Source organism: Ochotona curzoniae, unplaced genomic scaffold (assembly GCF_017591425.1).
Source record: "Ochotona curzoniae isolate NIBS_2020 unplaced genomic scaffold, NIBS_Ocur_1.0 contig_78, whole genome shotgun sequence".
Lineage (NCBI taxonomy): Eukaryota > Metazoa > Chordata > Mammalia > Lagomorpha > Ochotonidae > Ochotona > Ochotona curzoniae.
Genome location: NW_024466559.1, coordinates 4,853,316 through 4,871,937, shown reverse-complemented (window position 1 = coordinate 4,871,937; position 18,622 = coordinate 4,853,316). Strand labels below are relative to the sequence as shown.

The 18,622-nt window shown below is 48.2% G+C and overlaps 1 protein-coding gene across 1 annotated transcript in view; it reads left to right on the top strand.

Annotated features, from left to right (window-relative positions):
* The window catches only part of CUNH10orf67 (chromosome unknown C10orf67 homolog), a 109,131-nt gene that overhangs the window by 45,135 nt on the left and 45,374 nt on the right, over positions 1-18,622 (top strand). Inside the window, exons 9-10 of the mRNA XM_040992619.1 lie at positions 6,244-6,300; positions 6,769-7,029. Coding sequence (XP_040848553.1) covers positions 6,244-6,300; positions 6,769-7,029 — 318 coding nt within the window. The remainder of the gene's footprint in view (positions 1-6,243; positions 6,301-6,768; positions 7,030-18,622) is intronic.

Genomic DNA, 18,622 nt, shown 5'->3' with positions numbered 1-18,622 from the left:
TGCACGTAGGCTGATGTGGGTGACAGAATAAGCTGGACCCTGCACTGGCTGGCACACAGAGGAGTCATGTTGGGGTCACCTCTAGTGAGGTTTTTTGGGGATGCCACAACTGGTTTGGTGGACTTGGAACTTCAGACATGGGGAGAATGACAGTATCTGTGGTCTGACCACGGAGTGCATGTGTCAGCACTTGGTCTGCTTTGTTGTGGAAGCCCGTGCAGTGGACGGTATGCCCAAATGCACATCAGGGACACTACAGTCCATTCACTGAGTCCTGCAGAGGACGTCTAGTACCACGGAGGGCAGAACAAATTGGACAACTCTCCCAGCCAAGCTTTGACATTGAGTATCTGGATGAATTGAGACTCTAAGGTGGAGTATGTCAGCCAATGGACTTTGGAAGGATTTCCTCAACCTTGGAGTGATTAAATCAACAAACTCTCAGAACTGTCAAAACCACTTAAGCAGAATCCTCGGAGCATGCGCCACATCAGGGACCCTGGGATGACATGGGGTGGCCATCCCCTCTCCCTGGGTCCTGATTGGCTGGGCTGCTAGGAACAACTCTGTCCTTTTTCTCTCCACTTTTTCCAGATACAGGGAGAGGGGAGGAGATTGGAGGCAGTTGTCTCATCCCTCGCCCCTCCCCACCCTAATTGGTGGTCTACTTAGGCATGCATCCTTTTTAACTATGTAAACATCAAAACTAAAATGAATTTATTAAAAAAAAAAAAAAAAGAAGAAGTGGCACAGCCAGGACATAAGCCAGTGCCCATAGGGGATACTGGCATTGCAAGTGGTCGTTTAACTGGCTATGTCTATTCATTGGCCCCATAGCACATTTTTTTTTAAAGTAACATAAATCTGAACATATTTAAAAAGGTGAAATTTTACATACTGCGTTCTTCAATCATGATGAGATCAAAATAAATCAATTACAAAAGACAAGAGGACCATCTGCAAACACTAGTAAATTCAGCCACACACTTTGAACAGGAAGGCTCAGTGTGTGCTCACTCCCAGACATACAGCACTGAATGAGGGCGCATCGATGATGTTTTACAGCGAATCCCATGTTGACGGGCAATCTAACACCTCAAGCTTGCCGACCGCCAACAGGTGTCAACAATGTGCATTTCTCCGGTGTGCATGCATGTAGAACAGCAAGTTAAACCTACGTGTAGCAATTGGCATCCCATGTCAGCCTTGGTCCTGGCTGTTCCACTTCTAATCCAGCTTCCTGCTAAGGCACACGAGAAGGTGTTGGAAGCTGAACTAAGTCTTTAGGTCCCTGCCAGCCACATGGGAGGAGTTCCGGTCTCCTGGCTTCAGCATGGACCTAACCCTGACTGTGTGGACATTTGGGGAATAGACTAGTAGGCAGATGATCATTCATTCATATTCTCTCTCTTTTCCCCCTTTCCATACTTCCTTCCTCCCTGTCTTACCCTCTCTGTCACTCTGCCTGAAAAAAAGTAAGTTTTTAAAAAATACATATTTGTTAACTTTGCCTTAAAAATATTAAGGGGGGAGGAGTTTGATCTTTCATTGTCTGGTTCCCTCCCCAAATGGTTGTACCAGCCAGGGCTGGGCCAGGCTAAGCCTGGCACTCCATCCTGAGTCCTCCACTTGGGTGTCACGGGCCTAAGTACTCGAGCCATTCCCTGCTCCTTTCCCAGGTGATTCAGCAGGCAGCTAAAACTTGAACTGGTGCTCACATGGGATGCTGGTGTTACGGGCAGTAACTGAACCTGCTGTGCCACGATGCCAGCCCCAAATTCAAGTTTCTCACTTAACAACTTAGAAAAAAATATATAAGATAAAATAAACTCAAAACAACAAAAGGACATGAATATCAGAAATGAATGAAAACAAGGAAACAGCAAAAGGAAAAAAAATGGTAAATTGAAAGCTGATCCTTTGGTGAAAAAAAATCAGTAAAATTAAGCCCAACAACTGTGGAAACAGAGGCGCAAAAGACACATCTCCACTAAGTGAAATGGGGCATCTGCTGTTGTTCAAAATCTGCCACCTTTTTAGAGAATAAAGGGAAACCACAGACAACATCGAGCTCCCAAATCACACTGGGTAGGAAAAAGTGAAAGATTGTATGACCATGTAAGTTGATGCAGGAAAAAAAAAAATTGAAACAAAAAAACCCAACACCCCTTCATACCAAACGTTCCCAGCTAAAGAGCACCAGAGGCCATCTTCCTTTGTGGTCGTGGAAGACCAAACCCAGAGGGAACTGTAGCGAAACACTGGTGCACACACGTGCCCATATGGTATCTTGGCGGATGTAAGGCAAGGACTTTAACCACTAGGCTACTGAGCCTTGCCCAATTTTAACTTATATTTAAGAGTATGATCTATATTACATTTTTATGTGTGGTGTGAAATAAGGCTCAAATCCCATTTTTTTCTAAATGGATTTTCCTTTTTCTAATTGGCCACTTTATGAATTTATGAAAGCAAAATAGGTATACTTTTGGGTTCTCTATAAAATACTAGCAGTATTTACAGTAGTCTCATGCTGTGTTAGTCTAGAGTTTTTTGTAAGTCTTGGAATTGGGTACAGTAAGTCCTTCACTCAAAATAGTCAGAAAATATCTAGAATTGCTGTGTTTTCTTTTTAAAACAGATTTATTTATTCACATCTTTATTTTACTTACTTGAAAGGAGAGGGACAGAGAGAAAGATCATCTGTGACCTATTTTACTGCCTAGGTGGGGTTGGGCCAGGCCCAGAGCAGAAGGCAGGAGCTTCCTCTGGGTTTCCCACATGGATGCAGGAGCCCAAGCCCTGAGACCATCTCCCTACTCAGCTCAGGCCGTTACAAAAGAGCTGGTTTAGCAATGAAGCAACGGGGACACAAACCAGCACCTATGTGGGGTGCCAGCCAGTATCACCACAATGCCAGCCCCAAATGCTCGGTGTTTTCATATAAATTAAAAATATATATACTTGGTGTGATTACACTCGGTGGTAATATAGCTCAGGTCCCTTTGAAGGGATGTGTGTATTCGCATATTCTGGATTAAGCCATCCAGTTGCTAAGCATGGCAATGCCCCTGCAGTCACTTAGGTCTCCTTTATTGATAGTATGATGTCATTTTCAGTGCACACGTTTTGCTAGCCTGATTTATTCACTGGTAGTTCTAATTTGGTAGATTCCTTAGGATGCTCTACATAAACAATTTGGTGTTGTATAAACAGAGACGATCCAGCTTACTCTGATCTGCGTGCCTGTTGTTCCTCGGGTCTTCTTGCGCTGGCCGGGACCCAACGTGGTGCTGGGCAGCAGAGCCAGGGCAGGCAGCTTTGCCTTGTACCCAGGGGGCTGTATATTTCACTATTGTGCCTTTAAGTACCTTCCAGCAACCAGACTTTTCCAGTGGCTGCGTGGGTTGGCAGTCTCCTTCCCTTCCAGACTTCTTTGGGAATTTTCATTATGAATGGCTCTCATGAAAAAAAGAGACATGCATGGATTTCAAGTTTTTGCACTAAAATAAGCTTAGGTTTCAATTTCATTTTCCATGGACTTTTTCAAGTGCCCCCATCCATCTGTGTGTGTGTGTGTACAGCGTTTCTCTTATAGATGGCAGTTTGGGGCATCCCTTTTGGTATCTCCCTGTCATTTCTCACCGTTCGATTGTTCAGACCCTGGGCATTCTGCCGGATCTGCCGTTTCCCATTTGTTCTCTGCAGGTCCCCTCTGGGTTCTTGGTTGTCGTCCTTGCTCTCGCATTTCTCGTTTTGCCCTTTTCTTTTCATTGTATTCGCTTACTTGTGCCTTTTAGGGGTTTTCATTCATTTCCATTCCTTTAGCTTTCAACAACTTGATGTTGAGTAATTTTTTCCCTTCATCACGTGAGTTCTCCAGAGCATTGTATTTATGTCAATGTTCTAATTTTTTCCTTAACCAGTCTTGGATATTGGAAAGAAAGTAAGGAAGGTGGGGCTGGCACAGTGGCCTAGCATGCTAATCCTCTGCCTATGGTGCCAGCATCCCATATGGATGCCAGTCCTTGGACCCCTGTGACCTTATAGGGGACGCAGAAGAGGCTCCTATCTTCAGGCTTTGGATTGGTTTGGCTCTAGTCATTGTGGCCATTTTAGGGTATAAAACAGTAAATGGAAGATCTCTCTTTCCTCTCTGTAAAGCTGCCTTTCAAATTTAAAAAAAAAGTAAGTTTTTTTTTTTTAAGATTTATTTTTATTGCGTAGGGAGGTCTACAGAGAGAAGGAGAGACAGACACATCTATTCACTTGTTCGCTCCTCAAATGGATACAAAGACCAGAGTTGAGCCCATCTGAAGGCAAGAGCCAGGAGCTTTTTTGGGGTCTCCCATGTGGGTACAGGGTCCCAAGGACTAGGGCCATCATCGACTTCTCTTCCAGGCCACAGACAGGGAACTGGATGGAAAGTGGAGCAGCTGGGACATGAACTGGCACCCACATGGGAATCCCAGTGCTTGAAGGGGGAGGATTTACCAATCAAGCCATTGTGCTGAGCCCAAAATCAAGTAAATCTTTACAAAAAAGGAAAGTAAGGAAGAAATTAAGGCAAAAGCTTTTCTTAAATATGAATCAAGATCTCGACGGTTGCTCTTTTTGCTGCCAAGAACTGGAGGTTGTATGTGGGAGCATGTCCCCTTGCTCAGCTTGTTGGTGATGTCCGGTAACGATGATGCGATGCTTCCGGTTTCCGTCATTGATGTGGTCTGTCTTCTGCCCTCCATCTTGGCCGATAGCTTTATTTGGCATGGACAGTTCTGGGTTCAAATCACGTTGAAGGCTCTTACTCACTAGCCTTAACAGGCCCCACTCCACCATCTTGGAGCCTCCATTGTAAATGTCAAATGCCCCCGGGGGCTGGAGTGAGGGTGCAGCAGGCTGAGCCACACTGCTCGGATAAACCCACAGCCCTTATGGGAGTGTGTGGGTTTGAGGCCTGGCCACTCACACTCCTATCCAGGTGCCTGGGAAAGCAGCAGCAGAAGGCCCAAGGGTGTGGGTGCCAGCCACCCCTGTGGAAGACAGAGCAACTCCTGGCTTTAGCCTGGCCTAGCACCTGGCTTTGACACATCTGGGGAGTGAAGTGGGAGATGGAAGATCTCTCTCTCATCTCTCTCTGTTTCTACCATTGCCTCTTCAGCAATCTTTTTGTTTGTTTGTTTCCATTCGGCTCTGTTAACAGTCTTTTCTCTGCAGAATGGCCAGTGTGTCCTTAGCAGTTTGTCAGTGTGGAGTTTATGGGCATTTTGAATGTCACATTTTTTTAAGTATGTTTGTTTGTTTTGAACAAAAGCAGGCACTTGGTCCTCCTCTGCTTCTTTCCCAGACTCATTAGTAGGGAGCTGGATCAGAAGTGGAGCAGCTGGCATCCCACAGGAGCTCCGGTTTCAGTCCCAGCTTCTCTACAGTCCCTATGACACTGCAGATGGCAGCTCCATGTGCTGCACTATGGTGCCAGCCCTGAGCGATTCTGTTTTTGTGCAGTGGTTCCTATAACTAGAAATTAAATTTGACTCTTTTTTTTTAGATTTTGTATTAATCCTTTCTTTAAAAATTTTATTTATTTATTGGAAAGTCAGATATACAGAGAGGAGGAGAGACAGAGAGGAAGATCTTCCCTCCGAGGATTCACTCCCCAAGTGAGCACAACGGCCGATGCTATGCTGATCTGAAGCCAGGATCCAGGAACTACTTCCGGGTATCCCATGTGGGTACAGGGTCCCAAGTCTTTGGGCTGTCCTCAACTGCTTTCCCGGGCCACAGGCAGGGAGCTGGAAGGGAAGTGGGGCTGCCGGGATTAGAACCGGCACCCATATGGGATCCCGGGCGTTCAAGGTGAGAACTTTAGCTGCTAGGCCATGCCGCTGGGCCCAAATTAGACTTTTAAAGTAAGATTTTAATAATGTTAGAGAACTTTGGCTGTTGAATTTTCTTAAATCGGGACATATCTTCTGTTGCTGTCCCAGGTGCATTAGCTGGGACCTTGGATGTGAAGTGGAGCAACCGGGCCTCAAACCAGCGCTCACATGTCGGATGCCAGCATCCCAAGTGGCAACTTAACCTTCTGCGCCACAACAGGGGCTCCAATCATGTGGTTTAAAACACTCTTCTTTCGTAACTTGAGGAAGTTTCACAAAACAAACAAAACAAAAACAAACAAAAAACCCAAAACTTTTTTTTAATCTTTGCAAATGATAAGAAATATGTTGGCTTTTGTCTTTACAGATTAACAAGCAGAGAGAAGACATAGAGAGGAGAAAGCCGGAGAGCCTGGCCTTCAAGGTTTGTCTTTACATGTTCTCATATTCTCTCTGTGTGTCTTTGAAGACAGGTGAGCGTTAATCCACAGGGATGAGGGAGCTAGCTGCAGGTGGCGAGTAGGTACCAGTGAGGGAGCTGGGAGCTTGTAGAGTGCCCCTCCCCCCATCTTCTGTTCCTCACTTCCCTCCTTCCTGCATGCCAAGGCCAAGCTACCCTGATGTGCTGCTCCCCGGAACAGATCCCGTCACGTTGTCCCATAGAAACCAGGGTCCATGCAGAGGGAATGGAGAAATGAGCCCAGCCCACAGACAGGAGTGCAGCCAGTGGGGCCAGTGCTGGCAGCACAGTGGGATCCGCACCCTCCCCGCAGGCAGGACTTCCGTGGGCAGCCCTAGTTGCAGCTAAGGGAGAGAGAAGGGGCAGAAAGGGGCACGGATGTGGAGAGGCAGCTGAGGGTGACAATGTTATTTTTATTTGTCTGTGTGCCAGAGCATGCGATCCATCAAGGGGAAAGAAACCACTTCTCTCCTGCGGCAGAAAGAAACCTTCATCTCCTTGTTTCCGCCCTCCTCTTCCTCCGCTGTCGCTGCTGTTGCTGCCGCCGCTGTAGCTGCGGCCGCTGCTGCCACCTCAACCATCGCCTCCTCCAGAGGATCAAGCCAGGCTCACTCTGTCTCCTTCAGCGAATCAGTGAAGAAGAAGAAAACCAAGTCTGCCAAGAGATTGTCCAAGGAGGGCCGACGCTCCGCGGTAAGGATGGTTCACCTGACCATAACATGACCGTTTCACCTGCCGTGTCCAGCAGTGGCCTCCACCCAGGCAGGCTCACGTGCAGGGCACCCCTCTATTTGCCCAGGAGGACGCCAGCCTCCCCTGCAAAGCCTGGCGCTTGTCTGCTGTAGTCACCTAGTCGTAACAGGTGCCTGTCCACTGTTGTGTAGCATCTGGTGTTTCTAGCTGGCGGCTGTCACCCACAACCAGACTGAATCACACTGTCATTGGGCCGGAGGGGTGGGCAAGGGAGAGGGGGGCTGTGTAAAGGAATCATAAGGGTTCATGGTGGGCTGGGTGTGGCCATGTTAGAAGTGCCTTCCTTGAAGGAGTTTCGTAGAGGACACCTTCCCCTGTTCTCTGTTGGCTAAGGGGGTTGATGCCTCTGTTTACCAGCCACTTGGGGGAGAGTCCAGGCACCTTTTCCAGGTTGACAGCTACTAAAAAGCTTAGCATCCCATCAGGGGATATGGATGAAGGGTCTTGAGAAAGTTCTAGAAAGATGTATAGTGAAAAAAAAATTCTGCATAAATTTCAGAAACTGTTTCAATTCCAACTCTTTGAAATTCCCTGGTAGGGTTGGTATAAAAGACTTTGCAGAAATTCTGTCCACCCTTTACTCCTTTGATTCCGTTTCTTTTTTGTCTGTTTGTTTGTAAGACATATTTATTTGAAAGGCAGAGTTACAGAGAGAGGGAGGGAGAGAGACAGAGTGCGAGCTTCCATCTGCTGGTTCTTTCTCTAAATGTTGACAACTACTGGAACTGGGCTGGTGGGAAGCAAGCATCCAGGAGCTCCTTGGGGTCTTTCATGTGGGCACAGGGGCTCGAGCCCTTGGCTGCTCTCCGGGTGCACAGAGAGCTGAATCAGGCTGTGGAGCATCCAGGACATGAATTGGTACCCACATGGGATGCTGGCATCCCAGGATGCAGTGTATTTATCTGCAGTCCCAGCTCCCAATTTGATCCTGTTTCTACAAGTTCCTGTGACAGAATCTGCCACTGTATCTATTCATGAAGCAGAGAGACACAGAGAAAGACAGAGGCAGCCAGAGAAAGAGCTGCTTCCTCTCCACTTCCCAAATGCCCTTAATGGCCAGGCCTGAGGCAGGGCCTCCCCCCAAAAGGGGTGGGAGGCAGGAGTTTAAGCAGGGTCTGTTAGGTTGGTAGCCTCTGGGACCCATGGGCTGAAGCCACTGCTGCTGCTGGCTCCAGGTTGCATGTGAGCAGGAGGGTGGAGTTGGGTGCTGGGAGCCAGAGATGGCCAAGCAACCCCGAGAATGTGCCTCTTCAGTGCTGGGCCTTGAGGAGCGGAAGCGAGGCATACGCTCTGTGTACATCTGTGCTCCGGCTTCCAGGGACAGGAAAGGTACCGGGCTCAGGCATGGCAGCTGGGTCAGGCCCCACCCAGTGCAGGTGGCTATTCTAGTGGGAATCAGACCCGCGGAAAGGGTGTAGTCCTCTCGAAGAGCTCCACTCTGCAGGGGAAGGATCCGTACCTGGAAACTGGGGCGGCTTCGAAGAGAGCAAGCCCAGGGAGGGCAGCTCTTTCATAACTGACCAGGGAGTCCATTCTGGAAGTCAGGCCTTCATCATCCAGATCTTGCCAAGTCTTTCTTTCTTACTCTGTCACCTTTTTTTTTTTTAAATATATATTTATTTATCAATTTCTGTTGGAAACACAGATCAGATTTACCAACAGGAGAGAAAGATCTTCTACCCACTTTGTTCACTCCCTAAATGGCCACAGTGACTGGAGCTGAGCTTATCTGAAGCCAGAAACCAGGAGCCTCTTCTGGCTCTCCCACGTGCTGCAGGGTATGAAGACTTTAGGCCATCCTCGACTGCTTTCTCAGGCCACAAGCAGGAATGGGGAGTGAAACAGCCAGGACATGGACCGGTGCCCATATGGGATCCCGGTGCATGCGAGGTGAGGATTTTGTCACTGAGCCATCATTCCGGGCCTAGAAAGTGTTTCTTATTGTCCTACATAGCACACACATGGGCACATACTCACACTCACTTTCTTACACACCCCTACACCACTCACACACAAACACACACGGATACATGCTCACACATAAACTCAAACATGCGTGGACACACGCACACACTGAGTCCCACATGCAGTCACGTACCCATGCACACATTCAGACATGCACACCCACACACGCCCACAGTCACACCCACATACACAGTCACACACGAATCTCACACGTATACACTCACCCATGCACAATCACTTCCTCGTGCTCGTCTCAGGCACACGTACCCACACCCACACAGACACAGTGATGTACGCTCTGCCCAGGGTGGGCAGTGTGTTTCCTGCTGCCCTAGATGAGGGCACCAGCTGCCTGGGGAGTGCTTGGGGCAGCGGGGAAGGGTGTGTCCATGGTCCCTCTCCTTCCAGAAGGCTGACTCAGCTGTCCTGAGGTCAGTCACATAGCGGGGGGCCTGTGGGCCGAGCTGTGAGGTCACAGCAGGAGGGATGGCAGAGGCAGGCCAGCAGCTGAGCAGTCCACAGGCAGGTCCCAGCAGCAGGGGGCAGTGGCTGCAGGAAACCCCCCTCTGGCCCCCACAGCAATCCCAGCCTGAGAGGCTGTCCCCTGAATCTCCCAGTCTCCCCTTCTCACTGTAACGATCCCCTCCTGGAAGTTTCCAGGCCTTCCTAGTGCCCTTTTGTCAGCTGGAGAGATAATGAAGTTAATGTTTAACAGGAAGTCCAAAAATCCTGGACCAAGGGAGAGGGGCAGGGAGGGGATGGGGCGATGACGTCATCTGGAGTTTCAGTCTTTGTACTCACCCGCTCCGCTTTTAAGTGTCACACGCCCTTCTAGCTCACTGTCATGGCCACCGCCACCTACCTACAGTTTGGCTGTTACTACTGATAAGCCGCCAGCTGCTCGTGCACCCTGTGTCTCGTGTCTTCACCATGCATTCACTCTGCATACGTGCACCCTGGTCCCCAGTGCTCCTGCTGCTCTGTGAACTGCTCAGCTACCCGGAAGGGAGCCGGCCCTCATAAAATTAGTCTTTAAAGGCCTTGATAATATTTACCACATGCAAAAACGGACGGAAAGGAGAGCTTGCGTCGGGAGCTGATGCAGGCCCCCGTTTGACATCAGTCATTGCACTTATCTCATTAATCATACTTATTTTCTGAAATCTGTGTCATTCGGTGGGAACAGCACACATGCTACACACAGCACTGCACACATCGACAAACCCGAGTGTTTGGCCAGTCCCAGAGCCCCGATAGGGACCCGCTGCCGTTGGATTTCTATTCCTGAAAGATTTCACAACATAAAAATGTCTGTTGGCACAGCCCTGTTGTGTAAAGTTTATTTTCCGATATCCGGCAAACATTTTAAACACCACGGTTACCCAGATCAAGGTTAAATCAGATTCCAGGGTTTCCTCCACCCCCCGCCCCCCTGCCGCCTTCTCTCCCTCCCCCACACCCTGTGCCGCCCTGAGTAATTAGTTCATTAAGTTTGCACCCAGTAGATGCTGACCTGGGAGACTGTGCCGGCTTCCATGGGGTAACGTGGTGCATGCTGAAGGAACATATGGTGGGTGCTGGGAGCCACAGACAGCATCGGGGCTTTCAGTGTGGGAAGTGGGGCATGGGGCCAAGACAGTCCTGGCCACGCAGAACAATGGGTGCAGAGAAAAGCCTTGCGTGAACTGCGTGCTCATTTTCTTTTCTTTCTTTTTAACATCTGAGAATCGTTAGGTAAAATAACTTTGTAGTCTTTTTTTTTTTTTTTGATGAGGCCATAGTCATGCTATCAGCTCATCCTTTTTAAAAAAATGGTTCTTGCAAGCTTAGATATGAATAGTTATAGACTAACTGAATGAAGGGGAAATGGAATGGAGAAATTAGTTTTGGTGCAAAAAAAAAAATTGGAAATCCTTGGGTTGTGGTTTTCTTTTGTTGTTGTTATTCTAATAGGGATTTTCCACAAACTTTTCTAAACACTCATATATGCATAGATTTTAAAACTGTTGGGCCTCCAAATGAACTTTTCATTCCATTCTCCAGGAGCTTGAAAAAATGCCCACCCACAAAGCCGTGTGTGTGGTTCCATTGTCATGACACGGGCAATGAATTGGATCAGAGCAGGAGATGGTATGAGCTTTGTCCCCCCTTGTGGCTGCCCTAGCCTGGGCTGATGACACGCATGGGGTCACAGCAGCTCTGTAGACAGGCAGCCCAGTGCCAGTCTTGCTCTGTCAGCCCTGGGTTGGATAGATGTGGCCCATGGGGATATTCATTCAGAGCCGTCAGTAACACATTGGTTACTTTGTAACACCAAGTAGCTTTAAAATGTAGAGATCATTTGAAATTGCCCACAAACCACTTGCTAGATTTTAAAATCCAAAACGGCAATTACCATGCAAATGAATTAATCCTTAGGGCCTGCCTTCAGAGACAGAAACTGAGAAAAAAAAAATCAAAGTCATATTTAAAATTCAGCTGCCAGGCCAGGGAACAGTACCCACTGGCGTACAGTTGGCACAGGTCAGGGGCAGACCAGGCTAGGCCAGTTCACATCACCCACTGGTAAATCTGAGTGCCAGAATGGATATGGGTTGGATCGGGTTGGGTCACAGCACATGCCAGTATGTATTAGGACTGGGACTGGGTGCCAGCTGGGCTGGGCTAGGCTATAGCCCCCACCAGCATGAGCTAGAATTGGGTGTGGGCCAGGCCAGGCTACAGCACTCACTGGCAAATACCGAGGTGAGGTGGGTCATGACAAACCAGGCTGCAGCACCCAACCAGTACAGGTGGGAAGGGTGGGTGAGGGAGCAAAGCCAGTAGGGGTGCTGCATGGGGCGCCCCTGCTGGACCACCACTCCCACTGGAGAGCGTGAGTTGGGATGGAGGCAGACCAAATTGTTAGCCTCATGTGAGCTGGATCAGGGAAAAGCCGGGTTGGGTTGACTCTTCCTGCTGGTGCAAGCATAAGTCAGAGTGGGCATGGGTTAATTGGGATTTGCCTCAGCATCAGCTGGCAAATGCTGGCACTGGGGCCTAATTCTGTCAAGTCAAACTACAGAACCACCTGGAAAGTGCAGGATCCAGGAGTGGGAGTGGGACCAATAGGGAAACAGTGGGCAACTCCCTCTTGGGTTGCTGCTCCCACTGGTGAACATGAGAACCAGGAGTGAGGCAGGCATGGTTAGACAGAGTGGCACCCACTGACACATGTGTGGGCTGGATAGTGGGGCTAGTTGGGTTGAACTAAGCTTCAATGCCCATTGACATGTATGAGAGCTGAATGGGATATGGGACAGACTGAACGAGTATGCTGTACATACTGGCATGCACGGGAACCAGTGTAGGGGTGGGCCTGATGGAGGTTATTGTGGGTCGCTCCGACTAGGCTGCAGCTCCTACTGGTTTGCATGAGGGCTGAGTGTGTGTGCTGGGCAGGAATGGGCTGGACTGCAATACCCATTGGTTTGGAAGACAGGGCTGGAAACAGAACTGACCCGACAATTGAAACCACCAGAATGTACATAAACTGATTGGGGTGACAGACTGTGCCAGACCCTGTACCGGCAAGCACACAAGAATCAGGTCTGAGATGGCCTCAGATGAAGCTTTGTGGTGATCCCCCAAAGTGCTGGACTCAGAACCCCAACCATGTAGAGAAGCCAAGGTTCCATGATCTGACCATGGAGTGCATATGTCAAAGCCTCCTTAGTAGCTTAGATGGAGCAGTGGACAGCATATCCAGGTGCACATGGAGGATGTGGCAGTACACTGGAGCCTGTAGAGGACACCCAGCACCACAGCAGAGGACAGAGGACAGAACAAATTGATCAACCATCCCAGCACGTGTTGGCAGTGAAAATCTGGACAGACAGGGACTCTAAGGTGGACTGTGTCAACCAGTGGATTCTGGAGAGATTTCAACATGGTTGGAATGGCAAGATTGGCAGCAATTCAGAACGGTTGAACTATCTAAACCACTTGAGCAGTGCCCTTGGAGTATGTCCCACATCGGGGACCTGGGATGGGTGGGAGGCTGGGTGTGGCTTCTCCCTTTATCTCCTCTTTTCCCTCAGGTACAGAAAGGAAAAAGAGAATATGGAAATAATGATATTACCCACTTTCCTCCAGCCTTTGAGCCTTTGAGCCCTACTCAACTATGCAAAGATCATCAAAATAATAATCATAGGATTAATAATGTTAGGTGCAAAGGGGGTTTTTGCCTTCCACATTATTTTGTTTCCAGCTTGTATGATAATAACTTTTTTTTTTTTTTAAAGATTTATTTTTATTATTTTCTCATTGGAAAGGCAGATATACAGAGAGGAGAGACAGAGAGGAAGATCTTCCATCCGATGATTCACTCCCCAAGTGAGCGCAACGGGCCGATACTATGCCGATCCGAAGCCAGGAGCCTCTTCCGGGTCTCCCACGCGGGTGCAGGGTCCCAAAGCCTTGGGCCGTCCTCGACTGCTTTCCCGGGCCACAGGCAGGGAGCTGGAAGGGAAGCGGGGCTGCCGGGATTAGAACCGGTGCCCATATGGGATCCCGGGCGTGCTAGGCGAGGACCTTAACCACTTGCGCCACCGCGCCGGGCCCGATAATAACTTTTAAAAAATGATAACTTCATACTTTCAGTATATTTGTAACTGAGAATTTTTTAATCAGAATAATATTAAATTTTTTTTCCTGTGGCACAAAAGAAAAAATGCTAAAATTCACCAGAGTTGGGGTGGGGCATCTATGCTGTTTATTTTCTTGCATGTTCTGTTGGGACACGGTTGTAACATTTTGTCCGTGGAATTCCTAGTGTGTCAGTGGAATGCGCATGGATGACTACGATTTGCTGTGGCAGTTAGGGATGGGAGACCCCGGAAGTTGGTCGTCAGGCACAGGAACAGGTGCTTGGCTCTGTCCACGCATGGGGGTGACTTGGCGGTGACAGAAGTGTCCTCCATGGCCCCGAGGAACCCACTGGGCAACCATCTTTCCCTCGCCACCATGTGATTCTGTTGACTGGGTGTTGTCTCTCCCTCTTCTCTCCTCCTCTTCCCTTCCCCTTCAGCCTCCTTGCCTCCCTCTGCAGTTCCCACCCATAGAGAACCGCCAGGCCTTCTGGCTCAGACCCTGCGCAGACTCTACTCAGTCGCCCCCTCCCACCCCCAGAGGGCCGAGCCCAGTACCTGCTGCTGTTCCTTGTGGCTGCAGGCCTTAGAGAGAGCTCAAGGCTCTCTTCTGCCCATCTCAATGTGGGCGTCATTCCTTTATTCAGAAAAATTCATGGAGAAATTCAGGGGGCAAATACAAGCCTTTGGCTTTGCAGCTGTCAGCGCCACATCGGAGTGCCCACAACCACGTGTCACAGGGCCTGGTTTAGGGACCAGCTGCTCAGCTTACTGAGGATGAGCACCTGGGGAGGTGGCAGGCCCAAGTGCTCAGGTTTCTGCTCTGTGGGAGACCTGCTGGCTCCTGGGTTCAGCCTGGTCCAGCCCAGGCCATTGCACACATTTGGTGAGTGCTACAGTAGACAGAAGATCTCTCTCGCTCTCTTGTTTTTTTAAAGATTTATTTATTTTTATTGCAAAGTCAGATATATACAGAGAGGAGGAGAGACAGAGAGAAATATCTTCTGTCCGATGATTCACTCCCCAAGTGACCGCAATGGCCGGTGTTACGCCGATCCAAAGCCAGGAGCCCACATCCTCTTCCAGCTTTCCCACGCAGGTGCAGGGTCCCAAGGCTTTGGGCTGTCCTCGACTGCTTTCCCGGGCCACTAGCAGGGAGCTGGATGGGAAGCGGGGGTGCCGGGATTAGAACTGGCTTGTTCAAGGTGAGGACTTTAACTGCTAGGCCACAGCGCCGGGTCCTCTGTCTGTCTCTGTGTCTGACTTTTAAATAAAAGATGTGTAGGACTTTGTTTTAGAAATTCTAGATCAGCCTGGGGCAGATGGTATGGTGCAGGTTCTAACACACTGCCTGGACTCAGAGGCCTGAGTTGAATCCTCACTGCTGCTCTTTCCAGCTTGCTGTTTCTGCTTACCGCTCAAATACTTCTGTCCCTGCTGCCCATGTTGGACCTCTCGGTAAGGGTTCAGGCCCCTGCCAAGCCCAGTTCCTGGCTATTGCGGGCATTTGGAGAGTGATATAACAGATGAAAGATTCTCTCTCTGTCGCTCAAAAAATTATAGTAAAATGGGCCTGGTGCAATAGCGTAGTGGTTCAAGTCCTCATCTCGAATGCGCCTGGATCCCATATGGGTGCCAGTTCTAATCCTGGCAGAAAGAGATCTTCCTGTCTCTCCTTCTCTCTGTATATCTGCCTTTCCACTAAAAATAAATAAATCTTAAAATAAAAAAAATTTAAAAATAGCTTTTAAAAATAATAGTAAATGGGCAGCTTTCTAAAAATGATAAATTAATTTTGGTGTCAAAAAAATTTGAAATCCGTGCAGTTTTTTTTCCCCATAATAGTTGTTTTCATAAACTTATAGGAGACTTCTTATGCATGGATTTCGGTTGCTTTTGCACCCAGAGACTTTTTTTTTAAGTTTTGTTTCCTGTAAACTTTTGGAAATGCTGTCAAAGAGATTCAACTGTGAAATGTGCGTATTTCAGCCATGCAACTGACTGAACTCTCTGATACTTCATTGCTCATTGTATGTAACTTTTTTTCTCTTATTCCCAAACTTGCACTATCTGTATCTAAAATGGTCAAAGGAGTTCTCTGCCACCAAGGGCATCAAGAATGACAGAGTCTAGTGTAGGCCAGAGACTGGAGCAAACATTTCTTTGGATGCTCTCCACCCAAACGGATGTGTGTAGCGTCAACAAGTCAGAGTCCAACACTGGGGGCTGGTGTTTTATCTCCCTGACAGCAAATACAAGTAGACTTCCGGGGGAACCCGCACACGTTTCTGTCTGGTTTGCAAGAAGGAAAAAATACCGTCATTTTAATGATTTATCTAGTTATCCGAAAGGCAAAGTTAGGGAGAAAGAGACGGATTTTCCATCTGTTGGTTCACCACCACCATCACCCCTGAAGTGGCCACAGTGTCCAGGGCTGGTCCAATGGAAGCCAGAAGCCAGGAACTCCATCCAGGTCTCCCATGTGTGTGAGTGGCAGGGGCCCAAGGATTCGGGCTGTCTTCTGTTTTACTAAGCACATTAGCGGGGAGACGGATCAGAGGTGGAGCAGCTGAGATTTGAGCTGATGCTCACATGGCATGCTGGCATCATTGGCAGCAGCTCAACCCGATATACCACCATGCCAATCCCAACAAGCATATTTTTAAAGTCTTTTTTAAAATATTAATGTAAACATTTGAATACAGAGATTTAGGTTTTTGTACAATCATTGTAAAAGCTAGGAGAACAAAGTATTAAGAGAACATTAAGAAAAGGTTTCAATCAGAAGCACGCAAGCAACTGGTCAACAAGAGGTTGACAGAAAGCCACAGTGAGGTCTCCAAGCAGAAAGCTTCATCTTCAGCTTTCCAGAAAATCCTGGTCCAACTGCTGTCTGCCTGTTGCTGTTGCTGTAAACGTCCTCAATTATCTCCAGTGTAGCTCTCCATCAGGGGTCTGTGCTGTGGGGGTTTGGAGACACGTCACATCCTTCAAGAGTTGAAGCTTAACATGTTTTTTCTTAACAAAAATTAATGTAATTTGAGCAGGATTGAACCATCAGCATGTTTCACTTATGCCTTAACTGGAGCTGTCCGTCCTTGGTGTAGACCCAAGGTTCCCTCAAGTGTCACACTCCATGACGAATAAAAAAATTCTTTATTTTGACTTCATTTTTTATTATTTTTTAAAGATTTATTTTTATTATTATTTTTTTCATTGGAAAGGCAGATATACAGAGAGGAGAGACAGAGAGGAAGATCTTCCATCCGATGATTCACTCCCCAAGTGAGCGCAACGGCCGATGCTATGCCGATCCGAAGCCAGGAGCCTCTTCTGGGTCTCCCACGCGGGTGCAGGGTCCCAAGGCTTTGGGCCATCCTCGACTGCTTTCCCGGGCCACAGGCAGGGAGCTGGAAGGGAAGCGGGGCTGCCGGGATAGAACCGGTGCCCATATGGGATCCCGGGCGTGCAAGGCGAGGACCTTAACCACTTGCGCCACCGCGCCGGGCCCATTGACTTCATTTTTTAAAAAAATTATTTTGTGATACAATTCCATAGGCTCTGGGATTCCCCTTAAGTTCCCCAAACTCTCTCTCCCGCTCCACTGATTTCCCCTATATTATTGCAGCAGTATAGTCCTTCATAAGCAGTCATAAATCCGTCATTCTGCTATTTAAGTGTATCCTGATGTTGTAGGTACAGTTTGCCTTCATAGTTTTTTTTTCCCCCTAAAAAATAGAACCCTGTTTTCCAGTTTTTATTTTCTTTCGCTAGCTTAAATCTGTAGCTCCAGGATCTCATGGCCCACTGTTGGCACTTCATTCGGGAATGATTTGAGCTGTTTCTCCTTGTGACTGAGGCTGTCATGTGTCTGGCTTACCCCTCTTCTCTGTCTCACCCTTCCCATGGAGCCTGTGGTACGACATCTCTCATTGCCTCACGACTGTCTTACTCAGTTCCATCGCTGCCTTTGATGGACAGTGCTCTTAGAAAAGCACTGTTGGGTGATGCTGTGTGGACATCCAATTTTGCTTACACACATCTGGACAGTATGGACTGCTGCACATCTGGTGGTAATGCCATCAGTACATTCAGCCTGGCTGTAATGTCACGTGTCTACATTGAGCTTACTGATACTGTACTCCAACCTCCATAGCCCGCCTCTGCTTCAGATTGGGGAATGTTCTTTTGAGCTACTGTCAAATTACCGGATATTGAGTCTACTGGTGAACCCATCCAAAGGATGTTTCATCTGTATTGAGGTCTTTATTTCTAGCATTTCAGTATTGTTCCTTTTTAAAATGTTTTCCACCTCTCTGATGATGGAATTGCCCATCTGTTGCTTATCATTAATGTTTGCCTTTACTCCTCATGCTTTACCATTCTGGGTGTAATTATGTTCTTTTTTATTTTTGATGATGTTTACATAGTTGAGAGGGATGCATGCCCCTGTGGACCACCAGTTAGGATGGGGAGCGGCGAGGAATGGGGGAGAATGGATGAGACAACTGACTCCAATCTTTTCTGTATCTGGGGAAAGTGGACACAGAAGGGAAGAGGGCCACATCAGTCTCTGGGTGTGGGGACAGCTACCCAATGTCACTCCAGGGTCCCTGATGTGGAGCACGTTCAGATGGCACTGTTTAACTGGTTCCAGTAGTTCTGAGACGCTGTTGTGTTCCATTGCTCCAAGGCTGAGGAAATCCTATTTGCTGTCAGTCCACGTTAGAGTCTCAATTCACCCAGATACGTGCTGACAAAGATGGCTAAGAGAGCTGTCCAATTTGTTCTACCCTTCGTGGGACTAGACATCCTCTGCAGGCGCAAGTGAACTAATCGTCACATCTCTGATGAGTGTCTGGGCATGCCGTCCACCACACAGGCTTCAGCAACTGAGAAGACCCAGTTCTGACACATACACTCCAGGGTCAGACCACAGA